Below are 18297 nucleotides of genomic sequence, written 5' to 3'. Positions count from 1 at the left end.
ACAACTCCTCCAGCTGATGTCAGAGCACAGATCTAATCTTGTGGTCACAGCCAGTTTTTGTGTGCCCCATTATCCCACAAACACACTCCCGAGATCCATCCCAGAGCCCCTCTTGTTTCTTAGTAAATCCCTTCCTCTGAAGAAGTCTTCCTTTTTGTTCCAGAAATGAGAGTTGAAGTAAAACTGATGACCACTGGTTGATGTGAATAAGATGAGGGCAGGGGTGAGGGTGTTGCAGGTGGCACTCTGGGGGCATATGTTCCCTGCTTTTGTAAAGTTGCTTCTTCCCCTTGCTCAGCCCCTTCAGAGGGACTCATTGCCTGTCCACCTCAAATAAACTGGTGTGTGTGTGTGGGGGGGGGTGTTCATACCACCTGTGGAGCCCAGGCTTCCCGTGGCTCTCCAGAGAGACAGCAGAGTTCTTGGGCTAGACTGAGCTCAGAGCTCCAGCTGCTTTTGGTGCCTGGTGCCTAGACAACTCAAGAGGGATGTGAGACTGGATGCTGGAAGTGTCACACTGCAACCACTGTGCTTCTCCAATCTCCCTGTGGGCGTCCCTTTGTGAGTGTACACAGCAGCCGCCTGGGTCTGGAGTCAGATAAGCCTCCAGGAAGCTGTTGAGAAGACAACAATACCGTGTATTTAGCCAATAGATTCTTCCCCAGGGCTTTCACTGCTGCCACAGTGGCTTCTTCAAAAAATGACGGAGACTGTCCCTAGAGAGTCAAAGCTGCCCTGTTGCCATTCCAAAGAGCTACAGACTAATATGCAACCTGACATCACAGCAAGGTGGGGTCTTTGCCCTCTTCTGAGATGGGGGCTATACTTAGATTTCTGAGGCTTGGTACCAAGTTCCAGGGGTGCATCAGAGAAGACCAAAGGAAGCATATGACAAGGTCTGTGCTGTCCTGTGTAGCCTTGGCTCAACTTCTACTACTGCTAAATAAAAAACACTAGGACTCTAGGGCTTTGAAGACAGATTTAACCCTTGCTCTGCCACTCAAGTGACTACAGCCATATGAAGTAGGAAATAAATCATTAGACATCAAACAGTGCCAGGCGGTGTGTTTGTAGCAGGGCCAGTGGATCTAACTCCAAAGTTAATTTCCTCTCTCTGTTAGCCTCTATCATACATACAAGACCAGGAGACTACAGCTATTTAAGTCAGGGAAGTTCCTTCCATCCTTTGGACTTCAATCCTTTCCGAGAAAAATGTGACAATTTCTCTCTTGTTGACCCTGGAAGGTGATGGTGAAATTAACATGAAATCAAGTGGCCAATTAGCACCCTCGGATATTCATGTATATGGTAAATTGGTAATCTTCAGATCTGTCTGATGCTGGAGGCAAGCTAGAGAAAGCTTTGAAACTTACAAATTGCTGAGGGTCTGATTCAGTGGCCCTGTGTGGGTTGTAGAGGTGGCCCAGTGGTTAGGAGCATGTGCTGCTCTTGCAGAGAACCTGAGTTCCGTCCCCAGCACCCACATGCAGTGGCTCACAACTGCCTGTGACTCCAGCTCCAGGGGAGTTCATGGCCTCTTCTGGATTCCGAGAGCACCTGCATTGCCACGTGCATGTAACTGCACATAGACAAGCACATCCACACATAATTCAAAATAAAATAAATCTTTATAAAAATATCTGAGGCCTCAGGAGGTGTGTGAAGTAGCAGCCCTGTTTTCAGATGTCAGGGAGAGACACCAAATGCAGAAAGGCCAGGCCTCTGCTTTCTCATCCTTGTCCCTGCTAAGCTGTTGCCAGCCCTGGCCCTGCCTGCGGTCTCTACTCCTGAACTTTTCCATTCTACCCCTTTGCTGGTGTATTTTGGCTTCCTCTCAGTGCCTCACAGCCAAACAACAAGAGAAGGGTGGAGAAGAGTAGGGGAGAAAATGATCCAAGCCAGAACAAAAATTCCCTTTAGTTCCCCAGACCAAGTGAATGGGGGTGGAGGCTCTCCAAGCCACAGGGCTTGAGTAAGCAGCTGAGGCGTTCAGGTGCTCACCCTTCTGTCTTTGGCTACATAACAGTGTGTGTGTTAAGTTGAATCACAGAAGGCATATTTTATATTTATGCTACTTTTCTTTGTATTGTCCTAACCATGCTGGACACTTCAGGGGTAGTGAAGAGTGTTTAGAAGTCTTTATATTTAAGAGTCTCATTTATCTCCACCTGAAGAGGCGTGTCCCAGCATGGTTGGCTCCAAATGAGAGATTATTGAGTAGCTACTTCCATTGGCTTTAGACATAATGGCATTTGGGTCTTCTTCTGTTAAATATGCCTTATAAGTCCCCTTCTGCTTCAACCATCATTAGTACTAGTTCTGTCCCATGGGAATAGTTGGCTGGGATGCTGGCACCAGATCTCAACCTTCAAGTTTGAAAACTTGGGCTTTGAGAACTCCTTGATGAGAACTCCTTTGAACCAACAAGGGAAGGAAGGAAGGAAGGAAGGAAGGAAGGAAGGAAGGAAGGAAGGAAGGAAGGAAGGAAGGAAGGAAGGGAAGGGAAGGCAGGCCACCAGAAGGAGTTCAGTTTGATTCCCAAGATCATGAGCTTCTTTATGCTGTTCCTGGACATGGGGTTGTTATCATCTTTCATAGGTAGGATTCAAGGAGCCTGTTGAAGCCCAAACTAGGTATTCAGTATTTGTGGCTAATGGAGAGGGAGAGCTGACTTCAAGTCCTATGGCTGCTAATCAGTTGTGTGACCTTGGGTAAGCCACCGGGGCCTCTGGACCTTATTTTCTTTCTTTTATCCCTCAGGATGTTGGTATATGCAATGAGTTTTTGCAGCTTCTAAGTTTCTGCATGCCAAGCTCAGTCTTAAACTCCAACTGTGTGGCTGGACAGATTAAGAGAGGAATCTCTCTGGTGGGAAGCTCTCACAGAGCACCCCAGAGGGGAAGCCAAGGCAGAAACTGCCCTCTCTCTTCTCCAAGGTCACCCATGCCAAGAAGAACATAGCATAGAAGTGAATCTTCTTGCTTCATCCTCCTGGAGGATACAGAGGCCCCCTGTGGCCATGGGTGGGATGGAATCTGGGCCCCAGGCCCAGTCCTGCTTCTATAGGTTTTTCTCCTCCAGCTCTGGACCAGGGATGTAACAGTGGTAACTGGGGAGGAGGCGCAGAGGGGATTCAACAGGCAGAGAGTCAAGGCAGACTCAGAAATTGTTGCTGCCTCTGGCTTCCCTCAAGGCGCTGCTTGACTTGTGTGATGCCACAGTGGAAGGAACAGTGTTGTGACTGTCTTCTGTGACATTTTCCTTTTATTTGTAACTACCAATAGGCAGTTGTTGGCTAAAGCTGATTTCTAATCATGGATACCTACTCAGTCCAGATTCTAAGCTTCCCCTGAAGGCCAAGGGTTCAAGCTTCTTCAAGTCCTGAAATAAAAGCTAGGAAGTGGAGCCATCCCTACTCCATATCTACTTCACTCTCATGGCCACGTACCTGTCTCCAGTTCTTTACCAATCCTGTCTTATTGTCCCAGATTAAGCTTTGAAACATGAGCCTTAATGACCACTGGATTCATTTGGTTCATTAACTAACTCAAGGAGGGTATTCTGATGGGGATCTGAGGCTGGGAAGAGATCAGAGTGCCAGGCTGGGCTTGCCAAGTGTTCCTCCTGTGTAGGTACCTTATTGCCCTCTTTCCTAAACACACCCATCTCTGACACATTCAGTTCCTACTTCATAAATCTTATAAGCACCCAGACACCATTCACAGGTGCCCAGAAAGCAGGGAGGACCCATTGTTCCATCCTGGAGGCCTGAAGCTAAGCCTTCTTCCTCTGGTGTCAAAGGACCCTCAATATCTGATTTACCCTTAGATTTGTCTAAGGACTTTTTCATGGACTGCTAGAAGGCAATGATGAGGGGAACAAGACATCAAGAAAAAAACCCTCATTTTCTTGGCTGCCTTGGCTACTGCAAAAACAAACTGGCTAACAATCTGGCCAAAGGGGATTCAGTTCCCAGTATAATTCTGTGTTGAGAATTCAGGGAAGACAGAAGAGCCTATAACATGTGCTGAACTCAAGGTTTTTATGCGATGTCATTAGAAGACAGGTTATGTAGTGATACAAAGTGGCTTTATTAGTTTTAAATAAATATTTTAGTATCATATATAGGTGCTAAGGATGTACAAAGGCATATCATTGGGGAGATGAGGGTGTAGCTTAGGTGATAGAGCACTTGCCCAGAATGTGCACAAAGCCCAGTACTGCAAAGAAAGCGAGTAAACAAACAGAACGTTGAAAGCTGTTTGTGTTGAAGATACGTGAAGAACAGAGGTGCTGGAGGAGGGGAGGGCCAGGAGAAACATCTGGGCAGTTGAGCATCTGAGTGTTGAGCAGGTGAATGGAGGCTCTCTGCAAGTCAGAATCACCTGGGGAGTTTTAAAACTCCAAAGCCTGGAATACACTCTCATTAAAGAAGAGTCTCTGGGTTTGGAACCCAGAGCTCTGTCCTTGCAGATTCTGAAATGTAGCTGAAGTGAGACCCACAGGTTTAGGGATTCATTTGTGCCTCTACTTGCCAATGGAATGAAATGTAAGTGGAGGACTATTACGGGGCCTTTGGTTTATTTTAAGGTAGAGACTTCTTATTCACTCCTTTTAGAAGTCCTGAGAACTGCCTTCTGGTTTGTGTCTGGGAGGACAGAAGTTGGGGGGTGGGTACCAGGAAGGGAAGGGAAAGGAAGGGAAGACTTTGGAACAAAAGCATCTAGGCTCTTGGGGAGATTGTCACAAACTACCCCTCCCTTACCACCAGGACCTCCTGCAGAATTCCCCCAATTCCATGTCTGGAGTCTCCAATAACCCCCAGGGGATTGTGGTCCCAGCCTCAGCACTCCAGCAGGGCAACATCGCCATGACAACCGTCAACTCTCAAGTCGTGTCAGGTTGGTGCACGATTCTGGGGATTGTGGGAAGCATTTTGGGGAAAGAAGGGATACTCCTAGGAAATTCTGGGATGAGTGAGTGTCCTCTGATAAGGGAGGGACTTCCAGCGTAGTTTCTGGACCGAAGTGTTCTGCACATAGTGAGCACCAAGACCTGATCATGATGGGTTGGAACAAATTTAAGTCAAAAATCTCATGGTTTCCCTCCCCCTCCTCCCACACACATTCCCTCTAGCCCCTCAACACACACATTCAAGACTGAGTAAAGCCTTGTCCCTCCTCCTAATTGCTTCCCACCAAAAGCTCTGCTTTTCCTTCTGGACATCATCTCTTACCTCACCCACTCCTCTCCTACAAGGGGAGCAAATATACATTCTGCCACTACCCCAAGAGTCTTCACATGAGAGTGCCAAGCAACTGGGAACCCTGCTTGCCTTCTTCTTCTTTTTTTTTTAACCTCCATGTCAGGGGATCCCAAAACTGGTTGTCTCCTCAGGTGGAGCCTTATATCAGCCGGTTACCATGGTAACCTCCCAAGGTCAGGTGGTCACCCAAGCAATCCCCCAGGGAGCCATCCAGATCCAGAATACACAGGTGAGTGTGTGTAGGTGTGTGTATTTGTGCATGAGCAATGGAGGGCGCCTGTGATTCTTTACTCTCTGTTGGGCACTGCAGCAAATGGTTCACTTAATCCTCACCTCTAAGACACCGCTCTCTGGACAGGAAGCTGGATCTAAGCAAGGCTTTATCAGCTCTGGGGATTTTGCTGCCTCCAGAGTTTATATCAAAGGACCCTGCATTTCCTGTGCTGGGTCGCCCGCTCCAACTACTCTGCACTTCAGTGATATAGAGGTCAGATCTCTAGAAAGATCTGAAGTCAGACACCTGAGATCTGGCATTAACTGTGATCTTGCATATGTCTCCTTACCTCTCTGAGCCTGAGCTCTTATCAAAAAATAAGGATTAATACCATCACAGCCAACCTACAGGGCTGTGATGAGGATTAACCATGGTGAGGGACAGGAAAGTGCTTTGCAAACTGTAAAGTATCACAGAAATGCTAATAACTACTGGATGGTTTATGGTGAATTCTCCTCTTCAGTACTCTCTGCATGATCCTTTTCTGCTGTTTCCTCTCTCATCATCTCCTTTCTCCTTATCCCCTCACCCCAAGCCTCATCGCCATTCTCTGAGGGGGTAGTATGGGGTGAGAGGAAAAGGTGACCTCCCCAGGGCCCCAAGAATAACTTGGGAAAAGGGAGTTGACAGTGAAAGTGTGCCATTACTATGGCAACAGGTCCCAAGCCACTGGCCTCACAGGCTGCTGATGCTGATTTTTTTCTTCACGTGCCCTGAAGGTTAACCTTGACCTCACCTCCCTCCTGGACAATGAGGATAAGAAGTCCAAGAACAAACGAGGAGTCTTGCCCAAGCATGCCACCAATATAATGCGTTCTTGGCTCTTCCAGCATCTCATGGTGAGTGTGTGTGTGTGTGTGTGTGTGTGTGTGTGGTGCATAGGTGTGCATCTGTGTGTGTGAATTCTGGGGGTGTGGAATCACAGCAAGGGGTGATAAATAGCCCATTTTGCACAGGTATCACACTCTGCATGCAGAGACTATGGCCTCAGAAAAAGGCTATGCTGGATCATCAGCTACAGGGCAGATCAGAGGAGACCTAAGTGGGATCCAGAGCCCAATGTCTTCTGAGTATTTGCTGCTACTATTAGCTCAAAAAGCTAGGGGGAAGTGTGAACATGGGAGATGATAAAGACCAACATTCTGAAGAGAGTTAAGCACTGAGCAAATATTTAATACTTTCTCTATCCTGGAAGCAACATATGTTGGCATGGTCCTCCTGCAACCAGTGCCTTCATGTGGTAGCCTTGAAAGATGAGGTGGGAGTGGCCACTGGGCTTCCAAAGTCAGAATTCAGAGCTTCTGGGGTAAATGGAATATGGCTAGACAACTCTATCCAAATGAGTACACTTGGTAGCCATCCTCTGCAGACCATGGCTGAGCATCAAGAACAGCATAGACAACCTTCTCACCCCACATCTCTAATACAGACATTGTAAAGTTCCTGGAGACCAGATACAATAGAGGAAAGACAGGTACATCGGGCGTGGACTGTTTCTTCTATAGTGTGCTAATTCCAGTGGCATTTATTTCTCAGAGCAGTGAAAGTTCAAAGAGAGGACAAATATACAGAGCTATAAGATCATCGCTTAATGAGCTGTTCACTGGGCATGATGGGGCTACACGTTCAAGTACATGGTAGGCTGATGCAGAAAAAGCATGAGTTCAAGGCTGGCCTGGGCTATAAAGCAAGACCCTACCGAAAAACAAAAAGAAATTCTTCCCTTTTGAACTTTCTACTACAATGAATGAAGAGCAAAGTTGTATACAGCTTGATTTTGTTGGTTTTGCTTTTGAGACAGCGTCTTACTTTGGTGCCTGGCTAGCCTCAGACTCATGATCTTCCTGATAGTCTCCCAAAATGGTAGATTTATAGCTGTGTGCCACTACACTGATCTTGAAACAAGTTTTTTTTTAAGGCCAAATCCCAGTCTTTGTGAAATCCAGAGGTGAGCAGGATGTGTGAGGCTGATGTGTTATTTTAAAGCACATGCTGATTTTGCTGTCTTCTGACACTGAGAATAACCTTCCTATAGTGCTTGCTGTAAGTGTGGGTGGACCTACATAGTCTCTCCAGCAAATCTCTCAAGAATAGGGACTGTGTGTCATTCTTAAAGCCTTGATTCACAGTGTATGACCTCAGGACTTACTGGGTGTTCTAAAAAGTCATCCCATGATAAACTGTTTAAGAAAATTTGGGTTCTACAAAATTTTGTCTACTTTTTAAAAAGTGTGTGTGTGTGTGTGTGTGTGTGTGTGTGTGTGAGAGAGAGAGAGAGAGAGAGAGAGAGAGAGAGAGAGAGAGAGAATTGATTGCACAGGGGGTGGGTACAGTTCATACTGCCTGCATTTAGAGACCAGAGGTCAATGTCCAGTGCCACCTTCTATCATGCTTCTCAGTTTTTGAGACACAGTCCCTCACAGCACCTGCATCTTGCCGTTGCAGCTAGGCTGGTTTGCAAGGGAATCTCCAGGGTCCCCCTATGTCCAACCCCACAGTGTTGGGGTTATAAGCAAGGTGTGGTGGTACACACCTTTAATCCCAGTATTCAAGGGGAGAGACAGGCAGCCAAACACACACAGTCCCTATTCTTGAGGGATTTGCTGGAGAGACTATGTAGGGGAGTTCAAAGCCAGTCTGGTTTATGTAGCAAGTCCCAAGCCAGCTGGGGCAGCATAGTGAGACCCTGTCTGAAGAGAAGCATTTGGTGCTAGAGTTGCAGGTAAACCACCATAGCCAGCTTCTTCATGGGTGTTATGGATCCAGATTCTTGTCCTCACTCACTTTACCCTTTGATCCATGTCCCCAACCCTACTTCTCTATTCTTTATTCACATGGTAGATTGTAAGAAGGATAAGGTTTGTAATGAAGGATAAGGTTCGAGACTTCGTCCAAACAGCTGAGCTCTAAATTGCCCGTGATATTGTCATTGTTGCTTCGAGAATCAACCCTGGGGCTATAGTTCTTGGGAAACCCCACTCACAGTTCCAGACACTGGGCAGGTACTGGCTGTGAGCTTTAGGAGAGAAGAGAAGGAATGAAGGACAAACAGACATCCAGGAACCATCAATGTTCTGTCTCCAGCTCAGTTAGCAGAACTAGTTTAGGGGCTGGTTAATTTGAAAGGCTACCTAAAAAAGGAACAGCCACCCAAAAGACAAGGTTTATGTTAATTTAAAAGATATACATATATTCATTTGCTAATTTTGGTAGAGAGCCAACATCTTTTTCTTACTAAACTGTATCATTTTACTTGCATAAGCCTTTCTTAGAATAAAACATCTCCAAATTCCAACTCCATGTCAGGTGGAGTAAGAACAGTGACTTTGGGAATCTAATCTAGTTAGAGGATCTTTGTAGATCTTTATTCCAGTCTCCCACCCAATCAAAATGAGTCAGCATTTTCTCTGTCTCTCTCTCTCTCTCTCTGTGTCTCTCTCTGCCTCTCTCTATCTCTCTCTGTTTCTCTCTCTTGCTCTGTCTTTTGAGACAGGGTTTCTCTGTGTAGCCCTTACTGTCCTGGAACTCACTTTGTAGTCCAAGCTGGCTGCAACTCAGAGATCCACCTGCCTATGCTTCCCAAATTCTGGGGTTAAAGGTGTGCACCACCACCACCCGGCAGAAGTCAGTATTTTAAAGCAAATTTGAGTCTCAAATTTTCCAAAGCTTTCTACATAGTTTTCTTAGCAACAGTAACTCATTGTTTTTGTGCTATAGTTCATTCATTAAGTCACAGATCACAGACTCGTGTGTAGATGGCATGCACCAGTCTGAATCAAGCACAGATGACTTTCTGATAAGCGGTAAATGTGGTTGGTGAGGCTTCTACAAAATGCTCCATTCATCCCCAGCCTGGGTCTGAAGCCAGTGGATGGTTTGCAGGTGAAACACAGAACATCCCATAATTGGCCACCTTGATTCTGAGCACTTCTATAAACACTAGATTTTCCTCTTGCCGACCTATCAGGCAGAAGCTGTGTTTTCCTCTTGCTTCTGTCCCCTGTCACAGGCCTCCTGTTGTTTGCACTGTTCTGTGGCATAAGCAGTTGAAGAGGTATGTTGGGGTGATAGAAAGCACTGAGGTGAAAGGTTAACTCCCAGAGCCTTTTAGCTACAAGACTGAAAGGAGATAGGAACACTGCCATCCTTAGCTATTAGGTTTCCAGTCCCTGAAGAATGTGGTGACATTTTCTTGCTATTTCATTTTGGCCAAAAGAGGCTAAACTCTAGCTGGAAGCAATAGGACTAGAGGAACCCACATCATTCAGGAAGCCCCTGAAGAGGGTCCTCCCCACAGAGGAGAGAAAGTCACCCTTCCTCCTCCTTGGCTGTAATACCTGCTATTTCTGATACCTGTCAGTCATCCTGAGCTGTCAGCAATTCTACATACTTCCATTCCTAAACTTGATGATCCTCTGTGTGCCAGGAGGTCTTGGAGAAGAGCCCAGGCCCCAGCAGGACCCACCATTCCCCACAGCAGCCGATCTATGCTCAACACTTTACATGCCATCTCATTTAAATCCACACAAGCACCCCAGCAGGTAGATCCTACTGTCCTGTGTCACCAATGACAAAACTGAGGCTCAAAGAAGGCTCAGGTTCCACAAGATCACACTGATAATAAGGCTAGGCAGGAATTCAGCCCATAGCAGTGTGACCCAGGGTTCTAATCTCCCATTCATTTAGCTCTTCTGCCTTCACACTGATCTCAGGAAGCAGATATGCAATGCTCACACCAAAGTCTGGGTAAAGCAAAGATGAGCCCCTAGCCTCTCTGCCAGAGACCTGTGGGAGAGTTGTGGGATTTTTAGGCACCCAGGTTCAGGTTTTAGACCTCGGAGTAAAGCTGCTTCACATTCACCCATCTATTCATCAGGCTGGCATGGCTCGAAGCCAGGACCCAGCTGTGCTGATGTGGCTTGCAGCCAGGGCCCAACTGTGCTCCGCCCACTCCCACCTTCATCCCAGCCACACAGAGACCAGGGCCTTGCTCTAGGGCCTCTTATAAACCCTGGTGTGTTTTAAAAAAAAAAAAAAATCAGAGGGCAAAAGAAGCACCAGGGGCTTCCTCTATATGACTTTTTAAATGGGAACATCACATAGCATAAATTTTACCCTTCAATATATATGATTCCAGAGTGGGGTATGTGGCTCAGTTGAAAGAGTACCTTCCTAGCACAACAGATCCCCAGCATGAACTATACTGGGCATCGTGGTACATAAATGTAATCCCAGCACCCAGAAGAAGTGGAGGTAGGAAGAGCAGAAGTTTTAGGTCAAAGCAAGTTACAGCTATACAGGTTCAAGAGCAGCCTGGGCTAGAGAGACTCTGTCTCCAAAATAAAAAATGATAACATAGGTTTTAGTATATTTACACCCTTGCACAATCATCACGCCTGCCTAATTTCAGATGTTTTCCTTCTTCCAAAAGAAAACCCACAGCCATTAGCCAACGCCCCCAGCCTCTAACAACTTAGACTCTACTGCACTCCTTTGTGGATCAGACCTTCTAGAAATCTCACTCAAGTAGATCATAAGATGGTCTTCATGACTATGTTCTTTAATTTAATCCACCGTGAGGTGGGAGTCACAGCTCAGTGGTGAAGTGCTTTCGGAATTAGCATCACATTGTCAAGGTCCATTTATCTTGGGCTGATAGCACTCCACCGTATATCTAGGTCACATCTCATTTTTCCCTTCTCAGTTGAGGGACACTTCAGCAGTTTCCATCTTGAGTGCTGAGGAACACTGCTTTGAATGCTTGTGGATCTAGCAGAGTTTCTGATAGCCTTCATCAGTTTCCCAACTATCTTACTGCATCCCTAGCGCCTTGCATACTAGGATCAGGGCCTGGGAGAAAACAGTTAAACATCCAGCTATATCTCATGCCCTGTACTGGATTCCTAGTCAAGAAGGGCAATGAAGACGAAAGCCAGCCATTTGCCTTGGCCCCTTATGGTGCTGTCAATCACCCCACAGATGTTCTTTGCATTCTCCACCATCTTCCTGGGCAGGGCTCTGGGCGAAGCCTTGAAGGAATTATGTACATGGAGGTCTTGCCACCAGCTCACTGGCAGGACCCACCTGCCCCCTAGTGATGTGTTCTACAGAGAGATTCCAGTCTCTTGATTAGGACTCAGAACTTGGTGGCTAGAGGTCCTGGCGTGAGTTCTTTGACCTCTTTAAGCCTATTTCCTCGAATGAAAATTAAGAATGCAGCATCCAGCTTGAGTAGGCTGTAGTGAGGATAGAACATAAGTGTGAGATACTTCAGTTGACACAGGCTCAGCTACTGCTTCAGTTGCTTCCAGTATCCTCTGGAGATCCTTATAATATGACTTGGTCTGAAAAATCAACAAAGTGACATAAGGTTCATTCTTGTTTTCTGCTACTTTCTCTTCTTGCTCTGTTCAAATGTCCATTTTTAAATTATACTGTGAGAAGCAAGTACCTGTGGAAAGGCCATGAGGTCATCAGTCATTCCCAGTTTACCATGAATTAGTTCAAAGTCAGACTTTCTATTCTACTCTCCATTCAGCTAAGACTAGTTGCATGTAAAGAATGTCTATCTCTGGTGGAGAACACTTTGTTAACATGATATCTTGAGAAGTCAAGCTAGAATGGGTTGCCAGAGGAAGATCTAGAAGTTGTGTTACATTTCCTAGGCCCTGTCTCTTTCAATACTGCAAGGAATGTTTTATTTATACCATCAAAGACATATTCAGGGAATTTGATTTTGAAGACCTAGGGGCCTGGATGTCCTAAACAGAGAATCCTGACCGTGTGATGGTACAAGAGACTAGGATGTACGAGAAGTACTGAGAAGTGAATGGGAGACTTCAAAAAAGGTAGCAAGATGGTTTAGCATGGAAGGTGCCTGCCACCAAGTTGGGCAATCCCAGAGCAAACAGGGTAGAATGAGAGAACCAACACCCACAGGTTGTCTTCTGACCTCCACATATTTACATACATAGACATGAAGAGAGAGAGAGAGAGAGAGAGAGAGAGAGAGAGAGAGAGAGAGAGAGAGAGAGAGAGAGAGAGATTTGTACACACAGTAACAGAGCATCAGGAAATGAGCAGATAGACCTGAAATGGTCCCACTTGCTCTGTGGCTTTCAACGGGTCAGTCAGCTTCCCTAGCTCTTAGTTCCTCTTCCTAAAGCAGATAGAGCAGTGCCTGCTGTTCTAATTCTGTTTCTGTTGCTGTGGTTAAATATCCTGGAAAACGGCAACTTAGGGGAGAAAGGGATTTATTTCAACTTATGACTCCAGATTACAGTTCATCATTATGAAGAAGTCAAGGCAAGAACTTTAAATAGCTAGTCACATCATATCCACAGTCAAAAGCAGAGAGAAATAGATGAGGTAGATTGCTTGCTTGTTAGCTTCCTCCTTTCTAATAGAGTCTGGATCCCCATGCCTAGGGAATGGTACTGCCCATAGTTGTCTGAGTCTTATGAGAACACCCCCTGAACACACACACGCCCACAGGCCAACCTAATCTAGACAATTTCTCAATTAAGACTGTCTTCTCAGGTGATTCTAGATCATGTAAAGTTGAAAAATCTAACTATGTATTGAGGATGATTGGTAATGTCTTCTAAGGCACAGTGTCTGGCAAATGGCTAGCAGCAGAGATGGACTAGTCTGGTTTAAGATACAGGAAATATGGACCCTGCCACTGACCTGCCCCTACTACCTGCATGACTACAGCTGGTTGTTAAACTCTCTTGAGATTCTTTTTCTCATATGTGACATGAGAGCAAAGCCTAACTCCTAGGTGCTTTGGCAGCACATAGTGAGTACATAGTGGGCATTCTATATACTATAAGTAGTAAAATGTAGCCAGTTTTTGTGGGTATTCAATGGGGGTAGTAACTATTGTTAACAGGTGGGACATGTTCCCATAGACTTCTGTATAACTTTATAGGAATCTACTTGAAAGCATAGAAAGACAGATGGCATTCAACAGAAAGGCTGTCAGAACCATAAGATCACCCTGCACCCCAAGTGACATGTGAAGGTAGCACTGTAGAGCCCAGTTCCCCAGTCTTTTCAGAATAGTAAAGTCATTGGATAACCTGCAAGTGGAGACCAGTCATGGACCTTTGGCCAATCTGTGTCCCCAAGCCATAGCTGGGGTAATGCACTGTTGTTTTTACACACCTGCACCATCTTGGGCTCCAGAGGGAGAGGCTGGGCACTAGGACTGTTTGGGTTCTGAGCAGTTTGGAGGCGCATCATAAGACATGTACAATCTCATAGCATCCCTCAGAAACCTGAGACACTGGTTAGGAGAAAACACACATGTACCCAGGACTTAGAGCAGTCTGAGAGGATGCATGGCTTAGAGAGAGGAACTGGCATTTACAGTGGACTTTAAGGATTGTTTGGGATTGGGTGGAGTATGGATGGTCTGTTTTGGGTGACAATCATCTCTCAAGTGATCATCTTTACCTGTTGTCTTAACATCTTAGTTATTGTTGACAGAGGGACTAACCCCTCCCTTCAAAGTGTTCTCATCATGAAATTCTCTTCATCCCTGTTCTGACCTGGAATTTGATGACCCACATGGTACCTTAGCATGACCAAAATGGGAGGCAGAAAGCTGTCTGGCTGTGTTCTTTGCTGCACCCATCTCTTGATGCCAAGGAAACTTAGGCCTCAAATTTCTGCTATGGCATGAGACTGTTCTCCCACCGGTTCTTCACTGGACCGGAGAAGCTGCCTTCTGACTCCCGAGGGAGGATGGCTGAATGCCAGGGCATGAGAGGCCCAAGGCACTCCACAGAAGATTAGTGGCTTTCAGAGATGCCCTCTAAAACTGTCATAAGACATACACAACCTCACAGAATCCCTAAGAAATCTGAGATACTGCTTAGGAGAAAACACACATGTACAAAGACCCAGAGCCATCCTCAAGGATGCAGAAAAGGAAGCCCTTCAGAGAAAGGAAACACCTCCACAGAAGGCATGGGGCTCCAGCTGACTGCCAACAGGCAACCTGTAGCTTTTTCAGAGCAAGAGCACACGCGATGATCCAAAGCTTTCTCTTTCCCTCTCTAATCTCTTTTTGACAAACACACACAGAATATGGCAGATATTACCCTAAGTACCCTGAGGCTAGTAGAATGATTTCTTAACTTTTCAGGAGGAAAAAAAAAATGCCCAAGGTCTAGAGGTACGGAGAGGCAAATCCAGGATCCAAACCATGTAGAACTATGTTCTCACCCACACCCACAGGACCATCTCTGTGACCCCTCTAGAGAAGCAGGTTATCTTGATAGACTGTGAAGTATCCTCTCCTGCCTGCCCCTCAAATGGTCAACAATCAATCAAGAAACAGCAGTAGTGTGACTTGCCTCCAGGAAGAATTCCCAGGAGTCTGAATCAGAGAATCACCGCCCATCCTCCTTTGTACCTGCAGACACCCCCTCCCAAACCTCCACATAAATTTATTTAACAAGCACACACCACACACTTAGAGTAGGTCAGGTATCCTCTATGCAGATGGGAAGGAGACAAAGAGAAATAGACTGTCCCTTTTCTCAAAAAACTGACAATCTGTCTCTTTGGGGCAGCAGATAACATATCACCCCTATAGTGGAAGGCAGTCTAGGGAAGCACTTGAATATGGAGGAAGGAGAGAACTGCATGGGCTAAAGATGAATAGGAGCAGGCATGGAAGCAAGCTAAGAAGAACCATTCTCATTACAGTGTGATAAATGTGTTAAAATAGAAACCAGAGGGAGAAAGAACAGCTTATAGACTCAAAATGGGAGGCAGGATGTTTTCACAGTGGGAACCTATACAGTAACAAAACCAAATAACTACAGTCATTCAAAACCACGAGTGAACAAATAACATCATCAATATAATGTTTGAAACCCAGACAAAATGTTGCATATGGCTGTAATCTCAGCACTCAGGAGTTGGAGGCAGGAGGACCAGAAGTCCAAGGTCATCTTTAGTTATGCAGTGAGTTCATAACCAGGCTGAGCGACATGAGACCCTGTCTCAAAGAAAACAAAACAAATGAACAAACAAACAAAAACAAGGCAAAACTGAGCCATTGTGTTGCAGGACAGACATACAGAATGACCTACAGAAAAGTAAGGAAGTGATTTTCATAAAAGTTTTGCCTTTGGGAGAGTGGTTGGAAGGAAGTAGATGAAGCTCCCAGGGTGGGTCAGTCTCCCACCTTTTGCCCTAGGGGTGGATGAGTAGCGAGCATTTGCTGTATGGCGGTAGGTGATGCTGGGCTGCATAGCTCTCTGTAATTCTCTGTGTTTTTAAAGGGTAGGAGTAAAAACAAGGAAGAATAAGCATTCTAAACATGGCAACTGTTCCCATTGCTAACTGCACTTGCCTCGGTCAAGCAACGCATGACTTGTCTGCTTGCATGATTGCTTGCTTGCTCTATCATCTCTGAAATCAGGGTGCATCTGGCATCGGTGTCATGTTAGATGTGACACCATATGGTCATTTCAAAGCTCTGCCCCTAATGGGCACCTCCCTTTGGGTTCCAGGCCCTCCTGAGCAGTGGCATTCCCATAGATTGAAGGCTCCAAAACAAGCCCATGGTTGCCAAGAGGGAGAAAGCAAGAAAGGTTTGGTAGGCTCTAGCGCAGGTCTGGGAAAGGGAAGCCCACTCCCTACTGAGTCTGCTGTCAGTATGGGCACTGATACCCACAGGTTGATGTTCCCCACATCACAGGTCCCTTTGTGACCCAATCAACCACATGGTGAGATTCACATGGGCTACGGATGTCGGAGGGTCATCACAGGGTAACCTTGAATGAAAGAAGTTGCCAGAGATACAAAAACCAGTGCTGGATTAGTTTCTTCTGACCAGAGCTCACTCTTCAAACTAGAGGCTACTTCAGTGTCCTTTGACTCCAAGGAAACAAGAGTTGTGGAGGTATAAAGGGCAGAATCAGGAATGCTGCAGAGGAGGGTTTTTTTTTAGGTTAGTTTGCAAAGGAGCCAAAAAGCACCTACTTAATGCATATGCTTCAAGTTCCTTGTCTTGAGTGTTCAACTGAAGGAGTCTGAGAGGCTTCTATGCATCAGTAAAGATATAACACTCTTGTTCTGTCAGCCTGTACATCACTCTGAAGTCCAAGAAGTGGGTGCCCTTTTTACTTCCATTTTAACCAGAGAAAGCTAAGGACAAAAGACACAGAATGAGTAGCCAAGGCCCAACAGTGACCAGAGAGTGAGACAAGACTCCACCTGCTCCTCAATCGCTCTTCACCATCAAGCAGCTGTGCCCAGTTGTAGAAGTCTTCAGGCAGGTACTGAGAAGGGTCTTGACTTTGCTAGTCAGGGCTATACCTTTTTCAAGGAAGATTCATTCACTTGGAGGGAGCTGCAGCTTGGGCCCTTCCTTTTGGCCTTCAGCAGAGTTCCTCCAGCTGGTGATCACAGGACAGCTTCCAGGGGACAATGCTCATCTCCTAAGATCTCATTTCACTCCCTCTCTTGTCCTTGGACTCAAGCCTTTCCAGTTGTGCTAAAAGTAGCACTGACTCAATTGTGGTCTGTCCAGAAGCCAGGACTATTTTGATTCTGTCCTCAAGAGTCATGTGGTCTAAGGCGTGTACAAGCTGGACTGCTCCCCAGGACTTGACTGTGGTGCCAGGAATGTTCTGGCCCACACACCTGTTCCCAAAGCTGGGCTAACTGTTTTCTACTCATCCACAGCCTCCACCCTGTGCCTCCTGAGGTGGTACGCTGGGACAGAGAGGTGGTGGGACCTGTTAGTAGGGGTGCTCATAAGAGATCTAAAAATCCCACCCATTGCAGAACAATCAATGAATATTGAGCCATACTCATTCTTCAAGAAGGTGGAAATATGTCGATCGGTGTTTAAGATACTCAATCCTTCAGTGCCAGAAGCAGAGACTCCTTAGAGACAAGAAGCATCATTCTTCCATAGTAGGCTAGGAGACTTCTCTCTCTGGGGTCCTAACAGGGGAAGAGATGCTCATCTGACTAAGTCATGGTATAAGGCTTCTGCTTTAAAGGCTTCTATCTCCTCTACTGGAGTAGTTCGGTTATTCTTCAAAGCCCAGTTGAGGCCCCAGTTCCCTAGGCATCCTCCCCAACTAAACCAACCATCTCCTATGGCCCAAAGAGCCTTAGTACACACTACCTATAGTAGAGGTGCCCCCACCTCCACCTTTCAGCTGTGAACTCCTAACTTTCAGGTGTCTCTGACTTCTAGCACTCAGGAAGCAGCAGATATCCAGCCTGTGTAAACTGATGACCCAGCTCTGCTCAAGAACCAACCTCATCCACATGTCCTTCTTGTTGTGTCTGTTGACTTGTATACTCGTACACCATCATTGGACCATTCCTATGACTGGGCTGGGCACTATTGAGATAACTTCTTATGAGCCAGAGTTCCTGCCTAAGGGTAGTCCAAAGTTTCCTGCTGGCTATTGATGTCCCTTTATGATGAGCACAATGCACTTATTCAGAGGCCTTGATGACCACCTTGGCCTAAGAGAGCTGAAAAGGCCTCCCTGAGGATTTGCTCTGTGACAAATTCAGCGGCACTCAGAAATGTCTTCAGTGGGAAGATGAGGGAAGAGATATCAGTAGTAGTTCAGTAATGGAGGGCATGTGTGGTCAACTTGCATACCTGTAAGTTCTATGTCATGCAGTCTGAACTAAGTATGGATTGAAAATACTTGAAAAAAATTGCACTAAGCATATACAGATTCTTTTTCTTAACATTGTTTCCCTA

The 18297-nt window shown here is 46.0% G+C and overlaps 1 protein-coding gene across 6 annotated transcripts in view; it reads left to right on the top strand.

Moving 5' to 3' along the window:
- Positions 1 to 18297, top strand: part of Pknox2 (PBX/knotted 1 homeobox 2) — a 259179-nt gene that overhangs the window by 234309 nt on the left and 6573 nt on the right. For 5 of the 6 annotated variants that reach the window (XM_029481800.2, XM_021173027.3, XM_029481797.2 and 2 more), the window contains 3 exons: positions 4772 to 4901; positions 5398 to 5495; positions 6260 to 6379. The exons of the other annotated variant lie outside the window; for it this stretch is intronic. In XM_029481800.2, the coding sequence (XP_029337660.1) occupies positions 4772 to 4901; positions 5398 to 5495; positions 6260 to 6379 (348 nt within the window). The remainder of the gene's footprint in view (positions 1 to 4771; positions 4902 to 5397; positions 5496 to 6259; positions 6380 to 18297) is intronic. 6 annotated transcript variants of the gene reach the window in all.

This window comes from Mus caroli, unplaced genomic scaffold (genome assembly GCF_978045245.1).
Source record: "Mus caroli unplaced genomic scaffold, Mus_caroli_1 scaffold_11, whole genome shotgun sequence".
NCBI lineage: Eukaryota > Metazoa > Chordata > Mammalia > Rodentia > Muridae > Mus > Mus caroli.
Note: the sequence above shows the minus strand (reverse complement) of the source record. Positions and strands in the feature narration are given on the sequence as shown.